The sequence below is a fragment of the Nomascus leucogenys genome, chromosome 13, assembly GCF_006542625.1.
Source record: "Nomascus leucogenys isolate Asia chromosome 13, Asia_NLE_v1, whole genome shotgun sequence".
NCBI classification, from domain to species: domain Eukaryota; kingdom Metazoa; phylum Chordata; class Mammalia; order Primates; family Hylobatidae; genus Nomascus; species Nomascus leucogenys.
Window position 1 is genome coordinate 61,943,207 of NC_044393.1, and position 23,005 is coordinate 61,966,211.

The following is a 23,005-nucleotide window of genomic DNA, read 5'->3' on the forward strand; positions in this document are numbered from 1 at the left end:
AAACATGCTCTATTTATCTTTGTAACCCTTTATGACTAACCTATGTTAACAGCACATGCTTGCTGAACTAATTTAACAAGTATTTACTGAGGGCCTAGTATGTGCTGCCAGTTTTCTAGGAGCTAAGTTATCCACAAGGCAGATGTGGACCTTACCTCCAGAGAGTTTACAATGTGTTCTAACAGGAAAGACAGACCATAAATAATTATAGTAAAATGTAAGAAAAGTTAGAATAAAAATAAAATGTGTTACAGCAGGGGTTTTCAAACGTTTTGGTCTCAGAACCCTTTTGTACTCTTAAAAATTACCAAATACCCAAAAAGAGCATTTGTTTATGTGGGCTAAATGTATTGCTATTTACCATATTAGAACGTACAGGTGAAATACTTTTAAAAAATGTATTAACTCATTGAAAACAGCAGTGATAAAACCATCATATGCGAACATAAATAATTTCTGTAAAAGAACCATGGTTTTCAAAACAAAAAATTTATCAATAAGAATGGCATTCATATTTTTTGTAAATTTCTAGTGTATGGCTGGTATAGTTTGGATATTTATTCCCATCCAAATCTCACGTTGAATTGTAATCCCCAATGCTGGAGGTGGGGCCTGGTAGGAGGTGTCTAGATCATGGGGGCAGACCCCTCATGGATTAATGCTATCACTGCAATAGTGAGTTCTTGTGAGACCTGGTTGTTTAAGTGTGTGGCAACTCCCCCAAGTCCCCCAAACTTGCTCCTGCTTTTACCATGTGACACGCAAGTTCCTGCTTCGCCTTCCGCTGTGGATAATAGCTTCCTGAGGCCTTCCCAGAAGCTGAGCAATGTTGATATTATGCTTCTTATATAGCCTGCAGAACCATAAGCCAATTAAACCTCTTTTCTTGTAAATTACCCGGTCTCAGGTATTTCTTTATAGATAGCAATGTGAGAACTGCCTAACACAATGGCTAAACAGAAAATGGCTGTATAACTGTCAGGCCATCATGTTTTAGCATGTAGCAGAAGTACTTTTTCTGCGCTTCCCATTTCATCATGTAACATAAACACAATTACTCAAGAGTTTAGTTTAATAAAATTAATTTTTACTGCTTCATCCATGACATTTTTAAGTAAAACTGGCTTTAAAAGAAATTGCTAATGTATGAAGAATGCAATGACTATTACTATAGTTTGGTGCCACTGCCTTGATTTGTGCCAAGGTGCCAGCAGTTTTATCCACTGTTGCTTTTGAACTATCAGTACAAATTGCAACACAATAAAAAAGGCAAATAATGTTTTAGTATGAATATAAAAATTCTTTGAATTCACAGACCATTCTCTTCCTCCCCCCACTCTATGAAAGGGCTTCTGAGACTCCTAGGGATCCACAGAGCACACTGAGATTTGCTGTGCTAGAGAAGTATGCACCCTGTTGATAACAACTCTAGGAGTAAAGGAAGTTCTCTATCAGAAAGTTTAATATTTAACACTATATCTAAGGACAAACAGGAAATTATCCTGGTGAAGGGAATAAGTAATGGGTTGTAAAAGGATGTTCTAGGCAGAAGGGAAACACTAGGCATGAGCTGGAATTTTGCAGGAGCAAAATGAAGTTCAATATTACCAAGAAATGAGGGAGACAAAGGTCCATCATAAAGGACTTTTTATGTTATATTAAGGAACTTGAATTTTATCTCAAAGGCAAAGTGACATCACTGAAAAGTTTTAGTAAAAGAGCTGGCATTATTGGGTTTGTATTTCAAAGGAACTCTCAAGTTGAATTGTGAAGAACAGACTGGAGTAAAACTGGAAAAAGAGACTACTGCAATACCCTTAGTAAGAGATGAGATAGAGGTAGACAGACTAGCGCAAAATTGAGAATTTAGAATTGATGGTAGGACTTGGTGGTTAACCAGATGTGGGAAGTAAAACAACAGAAGGGGTCAAAAATAAATCTTAAAAGCTTCTGCCTTGGATGTGTATATGGATTTATTAGAAATAGGGAACTCTGGAAGAGGAATCAATTTGAGTGGTTCAGGAGGTAGGAAAGGAGAGAAAATTAGCTTGCTTATGACACAAGGATATCTCACTGGCACAAACACAAACAGAGAGGTCTAGTGGGCAACTAGATATATGGAGGTCAAGTCAGAGGTCTGAACTGAAGACAGAGATTTGGAATAGTTAGCATATATGTGGAAATAAAGCTATAAGAGTTAATCAAGCCACCATGTGCAGCTGCCATATGCTGAGTGTGAAGAGTAGAGAATCCAGGACCAACAATTAAGAGAGACACAGAGAAAGGGAAAATACTGTTATTATGAAACAAGTAGATGGACTTATTTTTAAAAAACAGGCTTTTATAGCACAAGAATTAAGATGAGGGTTTTTAAAAGAAGATAACATTGCAGTGACAGAAGAAAGATAGGAAGGAGAATACAGAAGTTGATTGTTGTTAACTACTAAATTGCCATTATTGCCACAAAATAAGCTAATACAGGCTGAGTACTTATCTGAAATGCTTAGGACCAGAAGTGATTTGGGTTTTGGAATACTTGCATTATATTTATCTGAAATGCTCCAATGAACACTTCCTTCAAGTAACATATTGGAGCTTCAAGAGTTTGAGATTTTGGGGCATTTTTGATTCTGAATTTTCGGATTTGGAATGCTCAACCTGTAGAACATGCATCTGCCATGCCCATAAAATGAGTAATATTCACAGATATTTGCTCTGGTAAGGGTTTTAGCTTAAAACTCATTTGAAAATAGTCATTTGTTGGTTAAAACTAAACAGTGAAGACTCAATTCTCTAAATTATCTTTCTACAATTTTACATGTAAGTCTAGTTAACCTTTTTAATTAAATTAGATTCAATTCTAGTAACTAAAATAATAAACAACTTGTTTTAGATAGTAAATCTTTACTAGTTAGGGACATAATATACAGAACTACATTAAGAATCTTCTAAACAGGTTAACAGAATAAATTTTTTGAATGCTGTACCTCTGACTAGGGAAACACATTTACTTTATGAATTCCTCCAGACAATTTCTTTCAGTAGAAAATATGCCACAATCATCATTTTCATTTATACAGTCACATTATAGAAACCTGGATTATGACATTCGTCTAAAAAGAATTTGCCAATTGAGCTGTTACTCAAATGATTTGAACCTTATAATCATCACTATTTTCATTCTCAATGCCTAGAGCTTTGGGTCATGATCAGAAAACGTAGAGCTTTACGGTTTTTAAACATAGTAATTACCCCCAAAAAACCCGCTAGATGATCATACAGTATTTTTTTTATAGAAGAAAAAGAGACTCAGAATGTTAGATATTTCCCCAAAGTTATTCCCAGAGCCAGTGCTAAAAATTAGGTAAGAAACTGTAAAGAAGCAACTGATAAGCATAGATCATTTGCATTCCACTTACTAATAAACTTCAATATAATTTTTTAAGTCTAGAAAATCTAAGGAGGGAAACTTAATTTTGAAATTGATAATAAGCATTCTTTCTGCATAAATAGCTTTAAAAACTAGACTATGCATTTTTTACACAGGACTTAATATCTTAATATTAAATACTAAGCCTCCAGAGACATCTGGTATTTGTAATTATAAACTTAGCCAATTAAGATTTCAGCAAAATACATGCAGGATTTAACTTTCAGGTTTCAATATATTTGTATATATATTTGATTAATATATAGTGGATTTCAAACTAGAAGCAAAACTATTAAAAACCATCACTGAAATACTTACAATTTTGTATGTGTATATTATTGATGGCAGCGGCAGCCTGTCTGGAGTGGCTGCTGCAAAGACACTGGCTGCAGCAGAGGAGGTGTGGCCAGAGCTACACACTCCATGAAGCTGGCAGGATCTGGGAACAGGTGGAAGACCCTTCCCCTTCCAAGTTGGAAGGGAAAGAGCCCCACCCTCCCGGGCGCAGCTGCTCAGCTGTGGCTGCAGACCCAGGCATCCCTGCGTTCTTGGGGGCCTGGGAAGCTCCACTGCCCCACAGGCTCAGAAGTGCCTGCTCCTGCCACCCACTCCAATTTCAGAGCCAAGTTGTGGGCCGAGTCCAGGCATTGTTGTAACCTGGCTGGGTGTTCATGTATAGTGCTGACACTCCAGCCCGCTGCCACCTTGGCCCCCTCCAGACTTTGGGCACTGACAAGCATAGGAGGGAGGCTAAGGGCAGCGTTAAGGGTAGTCTGGTGCAGGCACCCCTTGGCATGAATAGCCTGGGTGCCGTGGATGACATGAAACCCCGCCTTCAAGCCAGGGACAGCTTGAAGACTCAACTCAGCCACGGGGCTGAGTTGTCAGTTCCAGATGGAGTCTACCACCCAGAATGAGAGCTTATGGTGCTTTTTCTGGGCCTGCCAATGGCCCAGTCAGCATGCACTTCCTCCCTTCTGAGTCCATAAAAACCCTTGACTCAGCCAGGCTCAGACAGACATTGGGACTACCAGCTGCGGTAAGGAGCTACCCAAATCAGGTCTCCTCGACTCATTGGGATGACATGCCTGCAAATAAAGGCTACTCACTCCGGGTCTCCCCTCCATGGAGGGTTACACTCAGGACTGCCTGCCTACAGAAACAAGTTACCAACTCTGGGTCTCCTCTCCGCTGAGAGCTGGACACCTGTCAGGACAACCTGCCTGCAGAGAAGCTACTACTTTGGGTCTCCTGAGAGCTGTTCTGTCACTCAATAAAGCTCCTCTCTACCTTGCCCACCCTCCAGCTGTCTGTGTACCTCACTTTTCCTGGATACAGGAAAAGAACTAGGGACCCTCCCAATGACAGGACTGAAAGAGCTGTAACAAAACACGGGGCTGAAATGGCCCCCTACCCTGCTTGACACATTGCGGGCAACAAGGAGAGAAGAGCTGCGGCCCTTTGGGGAGCCCAGACCAATTGGCTCCCCGAGCCAAGGCTGTGAAACCCTCTTCGGGGCTCTGTGGTTTCTGGTGTCGCCATGCTTCCAGGCACCACTGCATTCCCCTTGTTCAGACGTGGATGCCCACTGCGGAAGCTGCTTGTGGTACACTGGATCCAGCAGCAGGCTTGTCTGGAGCTGCCTGCCTGCCACAGCAGCTGGCACGCCTGGCTGTGTGCAGTGGCCGGACCCCATGCTCACTCATGCACCCCTTGCCACTCTGCACCTGGCTTGCCCTTGGCAGGCATGGGATCTGGGCTGGTAGCACAAGCTGATAACAACCTGCCAGGCTGAGTCGGCAGAATGAGCCCAGTGGGCTCAAGCAAAACTTGGGCAAAGGCACAACCAGCCATAGGAATTTCTGGCTGGAAAAGTGACACCCTAAGGATCCAAAGACATTATGTTAAAAAGACATTTAACTGCCAGGTGGGGTGGCTCACGCCTGTAATCCCAGCACTTTGGGAGGCCGAGGCAGGAGGATCATGAGGTCAGGAGATCGAGACCATCCTGGCCAACATGGTGAAACCCCATCTCTACTAAATATAAAAAAATTAGCTGGGCGTGGTGGCATGTGCCTGTAATCCCAGCGACTCGGGCGGCTGAGGCAGGAGAATCGCCTGAATCAAGGAGTCGGAGGTTGCAATGAGCCGAGATCATGCCACTGCACTCCAGCCTGGTAAAAGAGCAAGACTCCATCTTAAACAACAACCAACCAACCAACCAACAACAACAAAAAATTTAACTTCCTCCTTTACTACTGTAACATCTTTTTTTTTTTTTTTTTTATAAAAAGGACATTTAACTTCCTCCTTTACTACTGTAACATCTTTTGCTCACTAGGATCACCTCCAATATTAAAAAGTCCAAGAAAATAAAAAGAATGTGAAAACTGAACAGAAATGAACTGCTAACTTAAAAAGAAACTCCTAAACCAGAGAACATTAAAGATGATATTAAAAAATCACATTTAAACTGTTATAAACTGAACTAGCAAAAAAAGCATTAATATCTAATTCAGTCCTTTTTATTAGATAATTTTCTGTCATGCATTATATTACTCTTTGTCACAAATCTTTTAAGAATATGTCCAATATTTTATATCTTAAGGCAGAACGGAGATAAGGCCTATAGTAAGACTCTTGGATTGGCAGTGACCATCTAGTATGTTTTGTACTCTTTCCTTTGGCTGATTGCCACTACTCCTTCCCCTCTTCCTTTTTTCCAGTTAACAATCTCAAGTAGATTGTTATAAAAACATGACCCTGCTATTCTAAATATGTCCTTCCATCCTTTCCATCCTTCTTTCCTTTTGTCTGTCTCTTCCATTCTTTCACCTGAGAAGCATGTGTTAAAGCCTCTCCTTCAATAACTACATATATCAAGTATATCTTGAGTACTAAAGAACTCAAATTGGTAAATACTTAATATCCCAAAACAGATAATTCTAAAAAAACAACAGCAAAAAAGGAAATAAAGAAATGATCCTATTCACAGCTATGTCTTAGTTGCCAAGAAGCTTAAAGTCAAAACTGTATTCCTATTTATAGCAAGTGTAATTGACATAAATGGCAGATGAGGATGAGTTTCTTTTCTCAAACTGACTACTGCCAGTGCTTCTTAGAGTGCTGTGCGTAAAGCATTCTGAGGCCAAGTCCAGGCTCTGTAGGAATGATCCTATGATAAATTGCCTATGTTTATCATAGATTTTGGAAAGTATGATGATGACATGCATGCCATACTTCTGCCATGGCAAGTACTAGAATTTCACAGAATGCATTTTACTTTCCTGATTTTCCACTATTTTCTTTCTATTTTACAAATTTGCTTTTCCTTGTTGTATTTTATGTATCTATTATAAATGCACACTAATACAATGGTGTATTAGTCTTCTCATGCTGCTAATAAAGACATACCCGAGATGAGTCAATTTATAAAGGAAATAGGTTTAATTGACTCACAATTCAGCATGGCTGGGGAGGCCTCAGGAAACACAATCACGGCAGAAGGAGAAGCAAACATGTCCTTCTTCACATGGTGGCAGCAAGGAGAAGTGCAGAGCAAGGAGTTTTATAAGCCCATTAATAAAATCATCAGATCTTGTGAGAACTTACTCACTATCCTGAGAACAGCAGCATGGGGGTAAATGCCCCATTATTCAATTACCTTCCACCAGGTCCTTCCCACAACACGTGGGGATTATGAGAACTAGAATTCAAGATGAGATTTGGGTGGGGGACAATGCCAGACCACATCATTTTACCCCAGCCTCTCCCAAATGTCATGTCCTCACATTTCAAGACAGCATCATGCCTTCCCTACAGTTCCTTGAAGTCTTAACTCATTCTGTTATTAACCCCAAAGTCCAAGTCCAAAGTCTCATCTGAGACAAGGCAAGTCCCTTCTGCCTACAAGCCTGTAAAATTAAAAGCAAGTTAGTTACTTCCTAGATACAATGGGGGTACAGGTACTGGGTAAATATACCCATTCCAAATGGGAGAAATTGGCCAAAACAAAGGGGCTACAGGTTCCATATAAGTCCAAAATCCAATAGGGCAGTCATTAAACCTCCAAGTTCCAAAATGATCTCCTTGGACTCCATGTCTCACATCCAGGTCATGCTGATGCAAGAGGTGGCCTCCCATGGCCTTGGGCAGCTCCACCCCTGTGGCTTTGCAGGGTACAGCCCGTCTCCTGGCTGCTTTCACAGGCTGGTGTTGAGTGTCTGTGGCTTTTCCAGGTGCACAATGCAAGCTGCTGGTGGATCTAACAATTCTAGGATCTGGAGGATGGTGGCTCTCTTCCTACAACTTTGCTAGGCAGTGCCCCAGTAGGGACTCTGTGTGGGGGTTCCAAGACCACATTTCCCTTCCACACTGCCCTAGCAGAGGTTCTCCATGAGGGTTCCACCCCTGCAGCAAACTTCTGCCTGGACATTCAGATGTTTCATACATCCTCTGAAATCTAGGCAGAGGTTCCCAAACCTCAATTCTTTTATTCACACACTTTGTATGCACCCACAGGCTCAACACCATGTGGAAGCCTTCAAGTCTTGGGACTTGCACCCTCTGAAGCAATGGACTGAGCTGTACCTTGGCCCCTTTTAGCCACAGCTGGAGCTGAAGCAGCTGGGACACAGGGCACCATGTCTCAAGGCTGCACAGGGCAGGGGGGCCCTGGGATCAGCCCATGAAACCATTTTTCCCTCCTAGGCTTCTAGGCCTGTGATGAGAGGGGCTGCTGTGAAGGTCTCTGATGTGCCCTGGAGGCATTTTCTCCACTGTCTTGGTGATTCACATTTGGCTCCTCGTTACCTATGCAAATTTCTGTAGCCAGCTTGAATTTCTCCCCAGAAAACGGGTTTTTCTTTTCTATCGCGTCACCAGGCTGCAAATTTTCCAAACTTTTATGCTCTGCTTCCTCTTGAGCACTTTGCCACTTAGAAATTTCTTCCACCAGTACCTTAAATCATCTCTCTCAAGTTCAAAGTTCCACAGATTTCTGGGGCAGGAGCAAAATGCTGCCAGTCTCTTTGCATAGGATGACTGACCCTTACTCTAGTTCCCAACAAGTTCCCCATCTCCATCTGAGACCACCTCAGCCTCAGCCTGGACTTCATTGTCCATATCACCACCAGCATTTTGGTCAAAACCATTTGACAAGTCTCTAGGAAGTTCCAAACTTTCCCACATCTTCCTATCTTCTGAGCCCTCCAAGTCTCTTGGAAGTTCCAAGCATTCCCACATTTTACTGTCTTCTTCTGAGCCCTCCAAACTGTTCCAACGTCTGCCTGTTACCCAGTTCCAAAGTTGCTTCCACATTTTTAGGTATCTTTATAACAACACCCCACTTTCTGTGGTACCAACTTACTATATTAGTCCGTTATCATACTACTAATAAAGACATACCCGAGAATGGGTAACTTATAAACGAAAGAGGTTTAATTCACTCACAGTTCAGCATGGCTTGGAAAGCCTCAGGAAACTTACAATCATGGTAGAAGGGAAAGCAAACATGTCCTCCCTCACCTGGTGGCAGCAAGAAGTGTTGAGCAAAAGGTGGAAAAGCCCCTTATAAAACTATGAGATCTTGTGAAAACTCACTTGGTATCATGAGAACAACGGCATGGGGGTAATCACCCCCATGATTTAATTACTTCCCACCAGGTCCCTCCTATGACATGTGGGGATTATGGGAACTACAATTCAAGATGACACTTGGGTGAGGTCACAGCCAAACCATATCAGATGGGATGCCATTTTATTCCATCATGTTAATAAAGAGTGAAAAAATGAAAATACTAGTGAGTTTTGGCAAAATGGGCATTTATACTGCTGGAGATAATGGAATTAGTATTATCTTTGTGGAAAGGAATTCAGTAATATGTACAAGAGCCCATTTATACTCTTCAATCTAAAACTCCACTTCTGGGAATCCATCCCAAAGACATGAAAACTCAAGCACAAAGATTTATTGCTGAAATAAAACAGCTGTGAGAAAGGAAACAACCTAAATGTCCAATGAAAGAACAATTCATATAAAGCAAGATTCTTTCTACCATACTGTCCTTCAAAAAAGAGAACATCAGCTTATGTTTGAGCCCTACAAAGTCTCTTTGCTATTCGGCCCTCTCAATTTTTTTACTTTGAACAATAAAGACTATTTTGGGGAAAACTAACACTGGCCTGAAAGGACTTCACACAGTGTAGCTTGGTTACTTACCTGGTAAGAAATCACTTGATAAACTTGGTTCCACCATATCTCCCTGCCTCCGCACAGAGGCAAATAAATTTACTACCAATTTGGTAATTATACATTGAAGTACAGCTTTCCAATGGCAATTATTGGATGTTTTCTTTAAAAGATCATACTGGGCTGGGCGCAGTGGCTCATTCCTGTAATCCCAGCACTTTGGAGGCCGAGGAAGGCAGATCACGAGGTCAGGAGTTCAAGACCAGCCTGGGCCAACATGGTGAAACCCCATCTCTACTAAAAATACAAAAAATTAGCTGGGCATGGTGGCATGTGCCTGTAATCCCAGCTACTTGGGAGGCTGAGGCAGAAGAATTGCTTGAACCAGGACCTGGGAGGCAGAGGTTGCAGTAAGCCTAGAATGTGCCACTATACTCTAGCCTGGGCTACAGAGCAAGACTCCATCTCAAAAAATATAAATAAATAAAAAATATAAGATCATATTATTTGTTTTTAAAAAGATCGTATTAAACAGCCGTATCATCAGGCAACTAGATAAATTCTTCAGTTTCCTACTGGCCTTAGGTTTGTTTCCATCACTAGCAACCAAAGTGTAACCTAACCCCCAATACAGATTCAGTCATTATCTAATAATCATGTTTATACAATCAGTCAGGAGCAAGAAAATGTTAATTCACATTTGGAAATGGGAAAACTGGTTCAGTGCCTTAAACTTCATTCTCCTGGCCTCACAGAATGAGTTAGAAAGTGTTCCCTCTGATTCTGTTTTCGGGAACAGATTGTAGAGAACTGGTATTCTTCCTTCCTTAAATGTTTGGTATATTTCACCAGTGAAACCATCTGGGCCTGGTGCTTCCTGTTTTAAAAGGAAGTTAATTATTTCTTCAATTTCTGTAATAGATATAGGCTTTTCATATTATCTATATCTCCTTGTCTGAGTTTTAGTAGATTGTATCTTTCAAGGAACCAGTCTATTTCATCCAAGTTATCAAATATGTAGTCGTAGAATTGTTCATAATACTCCTTTTTATTCTTTTACTATTGATGGAATCAGTAATGATGGGCTCTCTTTCATTTTTGGTATCAGTAATTTGTATCTTATCTCTTTTTTTTTGTTGGTTAGCTTGGCTACAGGTCTATTAATTTTGTTGATCTTTTCAAATGAAACCTTTTGGTTTCACTGATTTTCTCTATTGTTTTCCTGTTTTCAATTTCATTAATTTCTGTTCTAATTTTTCTTTTCTTCTGCTTATTTAGATTTAATTTGCTCTTACTTTTCTAGTTTCCAAAGATAGATGCTTATATTATTGATTTTACTTTTCTAGTTTCCAAAGATAGATGCTTATATTATTGATTTTATAAGATAGATGCTTATATTATTGATTTACTATTATTGATTTTCCAAAGATAGATGCTTATATTATTGATATTATATTATTGATTTTCTAACATGTGCATTCAATGCTACATATTTCCCTCTAAGTACTGCTGTCAGAACATACTACAAATTTGATGAGGTGTATTTTCATTTTCAGTTAGTTCAAAAACATTTTCTAATTCTTTTGAGACTTATCTGACCCTTGTGCTATTTAGAGGTGTGATGTTAGATCTACAAATATTTTGGGACTCTTCAGTTCTGTTACTGATTTCTAGTTTAATTCTGTTGTAGTGTGAGAGAAGGCATACTCTGTATAATGATCTATCTTTTTAAATTGGTTAAGAGGTGTTTTATGGCCAAATATGGTAGCATACTTGGTGAATATTTTGAAAAATTATAAATGTTTTTAAAAAGTCAGCAAAGTATTTTGTGATAATTACAAATATATGTGTACACAATGAAGGAGAGGTAGACACACAGCTTTCCTAGTGTTAGGGGAATGGGTAATTGGGGTTTGGGATAAAATTTCCAGTAATCATGTTATACACATATTCAAAAAGTGCCATATCTAAATTCTGAGATATAGATGACTTAAAGGTGACTCTAGTAGTAACAAAAATTGGCTATGCATGAAATCTAAGTGCAAAAAAATATATCTTTACTATGTGAACCCTTGCTATCTGAACCCAGTTATCAAATGACTTGAAAGATATTTGTAGATAAGCCTGAGAAAAAGATAACTCTTGATATCTGAACTTGCTATCTAAACTAAAAAGTTGAATAGTTTTTGATAGTAAAGGATACACATCTTCCTATATGTATCTGTGACTAAACCAGTAAATATCTGACCTTTATTTCATCTAAATATTTAGAAGTGGTATGTGAGGTATGTATGTTTGAGAGAGAGAAAGATTTCTCTTTGGGAAATTGGAGTATTTTTTGGTATTTTGGATCATTTTATATTTAGACACAAACGGTGGTAGATTTTCATGATGAAATATTATGCAAAACAGCATTCTAGTGGCATGGGAAGAGAAGTTTACAAAATGCTTTATGCAACATAGCCTCTTTTGTGTAAATAACAATGCCTAGTAAAAAGACTAGGAAGAAATGTACCTGAATGCAACCAGGATTGAGTGATCTTTTTTCTATGTCTATAATATCTGTTCTATGGCAAATTTTTCATACCTCAATTTCATTTGTAGTTAGAAAAATGTTCAACAGTGAATTTTAACACAATATAAATACCACAACAGAGTTATAAAGAAAGTTCAATACTGGTATCAAAGAGTATCAATTCTTTTGGGAAGTTCTGAGAAAGTTCTGGAAGAGAACATGCTTCAAATACAGTCTAATATAAAATACTGCAATAGTTTATCAGAATTAGAATGTATCCCATTTGCAATTGCCAGAAAGTGAGAACAAGCACGTACCACACTAGAGGAATTTAAAATAGGTCCATGTGACCAGAATACAGGCTGCAAGAATAGTGGGAGGAGAAGGAAGAATGAGAATACACCCACACACAATGGGGACTGATGCTATATTAAGGAGTTCAGAGTTTTTAGAATGAACAAAATCTAAACCAAGCCATCCAGGGCTAAATCATTTTAATGCTAAATCTCAATACTAAGTTAATCCCTTCTACGATTCAAGAAACAACTATAAAACTGGATAAGATCATCAAAAACAACTACTTTAGGGCTCAAATAAAGGCAAATAAGATGAAAAGTGTTTATTCATAAAAACCAGGTGAATCTAGTTTAGGAACAGTGAGGATCTGTCCTATCTTTGCCTGGAGCTGCTCTCACCACCCCCAACCCCTGCTTAGCTGGTATGAAACTTCCTCCAGGACAGGACTCGTTAAAAAAATAGCAGCTTCACTGCTAGAGGCGGCTAACTTGATTTGGGGCAAAGGGTAAAAAACCTACACAGAGCAGTGTTAGTAAAAGCAGCAAACTTGGAAGAAACAAGCATGGAAAGTCAGCAGCTATGCTAGTCTCAGGCTGTAGTTGTGGTTGGGTTGAGCTGCAGAATGGAGGACTAGTCAGAAATTTAACAAAGATCCTGGAAATGAGATAGGTATAGAGGAGTTAGATAAGCTCCCCACAAAGCCATGGCTGATGGGGAGGCTGTGTGAATATGCAGAGAAAACTCAAGAGGGCCTAGAAGAAAGTGAAAGGTGAGGTAGATTTGAAAAGCGCCTAAATGTTTAATGAACTCCCCAATCAAGACACACTCTACTGGAAGAGGGTGGAAGCCTTACTGACTGAGGTGTTTGAACGCAACCTCTGACCTATCATTGTTTGGCTACTAAATTATGCAGATACTGGTGCAACCTCTAGGAAATCAGCCTAAACAATAAAAAATAACAACCCCCTCCACCTCTGAAAAAAAACTAAGCATAATAAGGGAGACAGATTCCACAGATTAAGTCTAAGCAAATTACTGAGAAACAACCACTACTACTAACCCTTGTAGGGGAAAAAATCCATGACAGTTTCTATACTTTTTAACCAAAAATTACGAGACATGCAAAAAAACCCAGAAAAGCACAGTCCATACTCAGGGGAAAAAAAGTAGTAAATGGACTCTTGAGTGAGCCCAAATGTTATATTAAACAGACAAAAACTTTAAGGCAGTGATTACAAAAACATATATATTATAAAAAAAAAAAGTATACATATATGTATATGTGTATACTTTTTTATTTTTAAGACAGGGTCTCACTCTGTCACTCAGGCTGGAGTACAGTGAGTGGTGTGATCTCTACTCACTGCAACCTCCACCTCCCAGGCTCAAGTGATCCTTTCGCCTTAGCGTCCCGAGTAGCTGGGACCACAGGCACATGCCACCACACCTGGCTTTTTTGTTATTTTTTTGTAGAGACAGGTTTCGTCATGTTGTCCAGGCTGGTCCTGAACTCCTGGACTCAAGCAATCCACCTGCCTTGGCCTCCCAAAGTGCTGGGATTACAGGCATGAGCCAATGTGCCCAGCCATAAAAATATTCAACAAATTTAAGGAAATCATGCTTAAAGAATCAAAGGAAAATGCAGTAACAATGACTCAATAAATAAGGGAATCTCAACAACATAACAGAGCTATAAAAAAGAAATATATAGAAATCTAAAGCGGATATTTTCCATACATATCTGTGTTTGATAGAAGTATAACTATATAATTTCTTTAACTGGCCAACACTTAAAATATTAATATTTAAGAATGTCCATAACATGAGTTAAAGGATGTTTAGTAAGTCATTATGCATTACAAGCTCTGTAGTAACCTTTGAATAAAGGTAAAGATGCCTTATGCTTCCCTACTGAAGTAATCAAAGATATTTTGATTTTTAAATGTAATTGCTTAAAACTAGGTAATATTTTCAACATGATTTAAAAATCAAAGTAACCAAAAGTAATGCTCGTTGTTATCTATAGTTTTGGAACTGCTTAAGGGTATCTTACTTTCATAATTATTTTCTGTGTCTATCAAGAATATTTCTAAACGTATTCAAGTTTAGCATTTTCAAGTAATTAACAAAATACACTTGATACCACAAACCAACACGGTAAAAGGGTATAGGAACAATTTTAACATTACAGCGAAATACCTCAGAGATACTACAGCTTTGGTTCCAGACTACTGCAATAAAGCAAGTTACAAAATTTTTTTGGTTTTCCAGTGCATATAAGTTATGTTCCACTACACCATAGACTATTAAGTGTGCAATAGCATTGTCTAAAAAACAATGTACAGATCTTAATTTTAAAATACTTTATGGCTAAAAAATGCTAGTGATCATTTGAGCCTCCAGCAAGTTGTAATCTTTTTACTGGTGGAAGCTCTGCCTTGATACTCATGGCTGCTGACTGATCAGCATAATGGTTGATGAAAGCTGGAGTGCTATCAGAATTTCTAAAAATAAGACAACACTAAAGTTTGCCACATACATTGACTGTACCTATCATGAATGATTTCTCTGCAGCATCAGCATGTGATGCTGCTTGACAGCATTTTACTCACAGAATTTCTTTTAAAATTGGTCAGTCCTCTCAAACCCAACCACTGCTTTATCAACTGTTTTATATAATATTCTAAATCCTTTGTCATTCTAACAATGTTCACAGCATCTTCACCAGTAGATGTCATCTCAAAAAGACACTTCCTTTGCTCATCCATAAGAAACAACTCCTCGTCCATTCAAGTTTTATTATGAAATTGCAGCAATTCAGTCCCATCTTCAGGCTCCACTTCTGTTACTTGTTTTTCCCACCACATCTGCAGTTATTTAATCGATGAGGCTTGGAATAAACTCCTTCCAAACTCATATCCATGTTAATATTCTGACCTGCTCCCATGAATCACAAATGTTCTTAATGGCATCTAGAATGGTGAGTCCTTTCCAGAAGGTTTTAATGGACTTTCCCCAGATCCATCAGAGAAATCGCCATGACAACTACAGCCTTACAAAATGTATTTCATAAATAACATAACATGAGCCAGGCTCAGTGACTCATGCCTGTAATCCTAGCACTTCTGGAGGCTGAAACGGGAGGACTGCTTGAGCCCAGAAATTTGAGACCTGGCTGGGCGACATCAGGAGATTCTATCTCTACAAAAGATAAAAAGTTAGCTGGGCATGGTGTGCATGCTTGTGGTGCCAGCTACTGGGGAGGCTGAGGTGGGAGGGTCACTTGAGCCCAGGAGGTCAAGGCTCCTGTGAGCTGTGATCATGCCACTCCACTCCAGCCTGAGCAACAGAGTGAGACCCCTGTCTCCAAAATAATAGTAAGACCCAAAAGTCTAAATTACTCCTTGATCCATGGGCTGCAGAATGGACGTTGTATTAGCAGGCATGAAAACAACATTCATCTCCTCGTACATATCTATCAGAGCTCTTGGGTGACCTGGTACATTATCAACGGGCAGTAATATTTTGAAAGGAATATTTTTTTCTGAGCAGCAGGTCTCAACAGTAGGCTTTAAATATTCTGTAAACTACTCTTTAAACAGATGTGCTGTCATCTAGGCTTTGTTCCATTTACAGAGCACAGGCAGAGTAGATTCGGCATAATTCTTAAGGGCCCTAGGATTTTCAAATGGTAAATGAACACTGGCTTCAACGTAAAGTCACCAGCTGCATTAGCCCCTAACAAGAGAGGCTGCCTTTCCTCTGAAGCTCTGAAGCCCGGTATTGACTTCGATCTCTAGCCAACAAACTCCTAAAAGGCATCTTCTTCTTCCAATAGAAGGTTTTTAAATATACATTAAACATCAGTTGTTTACTGTAGCCACCTTCATGAATGGTCTTTGGTAGGTCTTCTGGATAACTTGCTGCAGCTTCTAAATCATCACTTGCTGCTTCACCTTGCACTTTATGTCATGGAGATGGTTTCTTAGACCTCATGAACCAACCTCTGTTAAGCTTCAAACTTTCTTCTGAAGCTTCCTCACCTCTCTTAGCCTTCAAAGAATTGAAGAGAGTTAGACCTTGCTCTGGATTAGGTATTGGCTTAAGGGAATGCTGTGGTTGGTTTCATCTTGTATCCAGACCACTCAAACTTTCTCCACATCCGCAATAAAGTTGTTTTACTTTCTTCTCATTTCTGTGTTCACTGAATAGCACTTTCAATTTTAAAAATAACTTTTCCTTCACTTTGGGAGGCCGAGGTAGGTGGATCACGAGGTCAAGAGATCCAGACCATCCTGGCTAACATGGTGAAACACCGTCTCTACTAAAAACACAAAAATTGGCTTGGCATGATGGCATGCACCTGTAGTCCCAGTTACTCGGGAGGCTGAGGCAGGAGAATGGTGTGAACCTGGGAGGTGGAGCTTGCAGCGAGCCGAGATCGTGCCACTGCACTCCAGCCTGGGCGACAGAGCCAGACTCCGTCTCAAAAATAAAATAAAATAAAATAAATGACTTTTCCTTTGAATTCACAACTTGGTTAACTCTTTGGTAGGAAAGGCCTAGCTTTCAGCCTATATCAGCTTTTGACATGCCTACCTCACTAAGTTTAATCACTTCTAGCTTTTGATTTAGAGTCAGAGACGTGCCTCTTTTTACTCGAATGCTTAAAGGCCATTGTAGGTTTATTAACTGGCCAAATTTCCCTAGTGTCTTATGGAATAGAGAGGCCTGGGGGTGAGGGGGAAGAGAGAGAGAAGAGGGGGAGGGGGAGAGGGAAGAGTGGGGAGAGAGGAGAGGGGAGAGAGACTGGGACAGTGGATCCATGGAGCAGTTAGAATATACATGACATTTATTGAATAAGTTCACTCTCTTATATGGTTGATAATAAGTTCACTGTCTTCCATGGTATCCCTAAACAATCTTAATAGTAACATCAAAGATCACTGATCACAGATCACCAAAATAGACATCATAATAATGAAAAAGTTTGAAATATTGTGAGAATTACTAAAATGTGACAGTGTATTAGTGTGTTTTCATGCTGCTGATAAAGACATCCCTGAGCCTGGGTAATTTATAAAGAAAAAGAGGTTTAATGGACTCACAGCTCCATGTTGCTGGGGAGGCCTCACAATCATGGTGGAAGGTGAAAGGCGTATCTTACATGGTGGCAGGCAAGAGAGAATGAGAGCCAAGCTAAAGGCAAAACTCCTTATAAAACCATCGGATCTCATGAGACTTACTCACTACCAGAACAGTACAGGGGAAACCGCCCCCATGATTCAATTATTTCCCACCGAGTCCTTTCTACAACACATGAGAATTATTGGAGCTACAACTCAAGATGAGATTTGGGTGGGGACACAATTAAATCATATCACAGAGCCACATTGAGTACATGCTATTGGGAAAATGGTGCCAATAGACTTGCTTGACTCAGGGTTGCCACAAACCTTCAATTTGTAAAAAATGTAGTATCTGCAAAGTACAATAAAGCAAAGCACAATAAATGAGGTATGCCTCTACTAATAATTAATTGGATTATAACAGTCATGTACTTATAAAATTTGTGCCTATATGCATATAATCTGACTAGCAGGCGGATTTTCTTACCAACAATAAAATAATGGCAATTGGTTCTATTAATAACCTTCCATTATTTTTCCTTATTTGTAAATTCTTAGTGGATAGCCACTTTAAACGGTTTAATTGTATTTTGCTGTTTTGATTCTTTGTTTTGATAATTATATAAGAATTACATATTGTTATATAATTATATATTACATTGTACATTATATATACTATTATATAACAATTATGTTATATATACACATATAGCCATAACATATATGTAATATATATAATTATGTAACATAATGTATAATTATATAATCGTATTTAATGAACTATTCTTTCTCATTTTCAGTTAGAACAACACATGCTACAGAACCACTAGTTTTCCAGATAGCTCTTACAATTTTCTGCTAGTTTTTAATCTAATAATATTACCTATCTGCTTTTCTCAGTCTATCATGTAACTACTAGAGGAGCAAGTAAACTGCTCACTGTTTAGTATGAACCACTGCATTATTTCACATTAATACAGTTATCCAGGATAATCAAAGTAGAAAAAGTATACTTACTCAGTTATAAATTCAGGGTTTGTAAAGCTGAGGTTGGTTAAATGACCTTCAAGTTTAGAAGACTCATGCATATTTAAGGCTGGAGTGGTCTTAGTGGCAAGTACAGCTCTTTTTTCATCTTTCTCAAGTGCTTTTCTCTTCCCACCATTTTGGAAATATTCTCTGCATACACTACAAGTAAAAATAAAGTTGTATTTTAACATACTGTGTATGACTATAAAATAAGATGGAAAAAATTGGCTTTTATTAATCAAGATGGGAAACTTTCAAATTTAAGATTTCTGCTTTGAAAATGTCAAACTGAGATAAATTTGAGCACCCTGTAGCACTTTCAAATTTTTAAAAATTACTATACAATAAAGAATGATCACAAATTATGTTTAGTAAATAAAAAATACATTTTTTCAGGATTACGGATTTGTTTGTATATACTTTACTGAACTTCTCTCTTGACTAAAACTTCCTCCAGCAAAGCTTACATAACTCTACTATGCAGTGACAACAGCCAGAAGGAATAGTAGTCACAGTTAATTTCGAGCTGGCTTTACTAGTAGTAGACAGATAACCCAACAGCTGTTCTTGAGGTCCCTCTTGGTTTATGATAACAAAGTTAGGGTGAGTGCGTGTGTGTGTGTGCATGTGTGTGTGTGTGTTTGTATGTATTTATATATATGTGTATATATATGTATATATATCTGTATATACAAAGAGAGAGAGCGAGTGAGCTCATTTTTCTTATTTGCACTTAATTTACTACATATAGCTCACACTTTACACAAAGCTACTTTATCATTCTCCACAGACATTGCTTGGTGTAGTCCCAAAAATATATGGCAAGAGAAGAACTGAAGAGCAAAGAATTCACACAAAACTGGTTTCAGCAAGTGCAACTATGGTCCAAGGGAACTATGCCCATTTCTCCTTCATGCTTACAGGATCCCATTAGTTCAACTTCAGTTTTTCTTAGTTCCTATTATGTAAGACTTCTTTAACTTATACTACGTAGATTTAATTTTAACTCTATACGCAGAAGTTGAAACTTATTCAGCATGAATTAAACATTTATGAAGTACGCATCATGTGTAGAGGTGCATAATGATGGCCAAATTGTAGAAGGCATAGTTGTTACCCTCAAGAAGCTACTGTTACCTCAGTAAAGGACACAAATAATTATTATATATAACAATAAAAAACATGATTGATAAACAGATAAACAAAGATAGTTATTTCTATAAATAAAGTACCTAACCCAATCTAAAATCAGCAATATACATGGATTTTAGAAAGATAAGTAGGAATAAACCAGAAAAGTAAAGTAGAGTGGAAACTTTCTAGGCAAAAGGACAGCATAAGCAAAGACATGAAAGAGAAAAGCAGAATGAGTCTTCAGAGATGTACCTCAGTTCAAGATACATGAATTTTAAAGTACTGGGCAGAAGATGAGTGGACCTATTCTCAAATGAAAAAACCCTAAGCCTAGTGCACGTATAGAGAGGAAGGCGAGCCAAGGTGTGCAAGCTTCAAATCACGCAAGATCCACAGGTCAATTTTAAAATGCGGTCTTTACAAATCTAATCCAATGACAGAGAACAGTTTAGAGGTTGCCTGGGGTAGGGTGTGGGGACGAGTGCAAAGGGGTACAAGGGAGCTTTCTGGAGAAAAATGTTCTATATCTTGATAGTGGTGGTGGTTAGATAAGTGTAAACAATTGTAAATATCCACTAACTGTACACTAGATGGGTGCATTTTATTGTATATAAATTATACCTCAGTAAAGTTGATAAAAATGTAGACTTTATCTAAACTTGAAATTAATACTAAAAAGATTGCTTATGTTTCTATCAGGTAGAACCATATAAAACTGGTGATATTCAAAAGTTCTTGAGCTACAAAAATTGCAATTTTATGTGGTCTAACCTAACAGCTACTAAGGCAGTAAAATACTTAAAGGGCTAAAATTCTAGGTTCTCATAGAATAATGACAACCATCTAAATTCCAATATCCCCATATACCCTCAAAAAAATACAGATCAATAAAGAGAGCAAATAAAAGCACTTACCGTTCATACCTATAGCATAACAAGGAAATAAAAAATAACACTTCATTTTACCTGTTATTGAAAAAATAAAAATCTGAGACTGAGTTGGCAGATGAGGACTGCATAAAAGACAGAAATGTATGAAAAGGTGGCCAAACAGAATCTTCCAGCAATCACCCCCTAGACCTGCAAGAATATCAAATTGAGTAACTATCCATACAGAAAAGCACCTTCATAAGAACTAAGTCAGTTAAGAGATCACAGTACCTGGTTTTAGCCTAATAAGAAAAGATGCATTGAAGAGGGTAAGAAGGACAGTCTTGAACTGTCTATACCATCCCTCTCCCAAGCCCAGGCAGTACACCCCAGAGAGATAATAATCTTTGTGCTTTGGGGAGGGAGAGTGAAATAACTATGGGACTTTGCACTGGAACTCCACGTTGCCCTGTCACAGTGGAACACAGCATTGGGCAGAAATCTACTGGTGCCCACATGGGGCATTTAGACCATCCTTGAACAGACAGAAAGATGTCTGCTGCTCTAGTGGGAAGAATCTTAGTCCTAGTCTTCACTACTGGCTGAATAAAGTGACCTTGGGCTCCCAATAAATGTCAGTGGCAGCCAGACCATGGCAACTGTAGTCTTTGGGTGAGCTCTAGTGCTGTGCTGGTCTCAGCAGAGGCTGTGCGCCCAGGGTAGTACAACCAAGTGTGACACCAGCTGTGGTGGCCATGGGAATGCCTGCATCACCCCTCCCCCAATTCTAGGCAGTGTAGTGTAGAGACTTCTTCTACTTGGGGGAAGGAGAGGAAGAGTATAGGAGACTTTGCCTTGCAACCCAGGTACCAGCCCAGCCACAGTAAAACAAAGCACCAGGCAGAATCCTAAAGCCCCTGATTCCAGGCTGTTGTTCCCACATGGCACTTCTAGACCCACCCTGGGACAGAAGGGAATCCTCTGCCCTGGGAAGATGGACCCAAGTCCCTGCAGGATTCATCACCTGCTGACTAAAGTGGCCTTGGACCTTCAGTAAACATCAATGACAGTTCAAATATGACCCAGCATGAGGCCAGCTGTGGCGGCCACAAGAGTGTCTGTGTCACCTCTTCCCCAACTCTGGTCAGACCAGCATAAAGAGACACTCATTCCACTTGGGGAAAGAAGAGGGATTTTGCCTGAGAACCCAGCAACTCTTCCCTTATCTTCAAGTCCATTAGGGCTGGGAATTCAGCAATCTGCAGAAGTTGCAGCGTACCTGGGCTTAGAGTGCCCTCTAGTGCTGAAATGGTTACAGTGACCACAGGCTTAGATAATACTTTAACTGAATGCTTAGAAGACCCTCTGAAAAAGGATGGATACTAACAAGTCCAGACTACAAAGACTGGAATAAATATCTAACTCTTCTATGCCCAGACACTGAAAAACATCCACAAGCAACAAGAACAGTCAGGAAAATATGACCTCACCAAACAGACTAAATAAGATACCAGTGACCAATCCTGGAGTAGTACAGATATACTTCTCAGGGAATTCCAAATAGCTTTTTGAGGAATCTCAACAAACTTCAAAAAAACAGAGAAGGAATTAATAAATCTTTCAGGGAAATTTAACAAAGAGATTAAAATAATTTAAAGAATCCAACAGAAATCCTGGAGCTGAAATATTCAATTAATGAACAAAAATATGTATTACTATCTAAACAGAATTGATCAAGCAGAAGAAAGAATTAGTGAGCTTAAAGACAGGCTATTTCAAAATATAGAATCAGGGGAGAAAAAGAAAAAAGGAGTAAAAAAAAATGAAGTATGCTTACAAGTCTGGAAAATAGCCTCAAAAGGACAAATCTAAGAGTTATTGGCCTTAAAGAGGAAGTACAGACAGAGACTGGGGTAGAAAGTTTATTCAAAGAAATAATAACAGTTTTACAAACCTAGAGAAAGATACAAATATGCAGTTATAAGATCAAAGAACACCAAGCAGCTTCAACCCAAATAAGACTACCTTCAAGGCATAAAATCAAACTCTTACAGGTTAAGGACAAAGAAAGGATCCTAAAAGCAATAAGAGAAAAGAAACAGGTAACAAATGAAGGAACTCCAATACATCTGGCAGCACACTTCTCAGTGGAAACCTTACAGGCCAAGAGGGAATGAGATGACGTATTCAATGTGCTGAAGGAAAAAAAAAAAAAAGGGAAACAACTTTCAACTGAGAATACTGTACCCAGCAAAGCTATTCTTCAAACGCAAAGGCGAAATATGTAGACAAACAAAGATGAAGAACTTCATACTAGACCTACCTTACCAGAAATGCTAAAGAGAATTTTTCAACTTGAAAGAAAAGGATGCTAACACACAATAAGAAATCATCTGAAAGTATAATATAAAA

At 38.9% G+C, this 23,005-nt stretch overlaps 1 protein-coding gene across 1 annotated transcript in view; it reads right to left on the bottom strand.

Annotated features, from left to right (window-relative positions):
• BMT2 (base methyltransferase of 25S rRNA 2 homolog) overlaps positions 1 to 23,005 on the bottom strand; it is a 116,285-nt gene that overhangs the window by 60,560 nt on the left and 32,720 nt on the right. Inside the window, exon 3 of the mRNA XM_003261206.3 lies at positions 18,579 to 18,749. Within this exon, the coding sequence (XP_003261254.1) occupies positions 18,579 to 18,749 (171 nt within the window). The remainder of the gene's footprint in view (positions 1 to 18,578; positions 18,750 to 23,005) is intronic.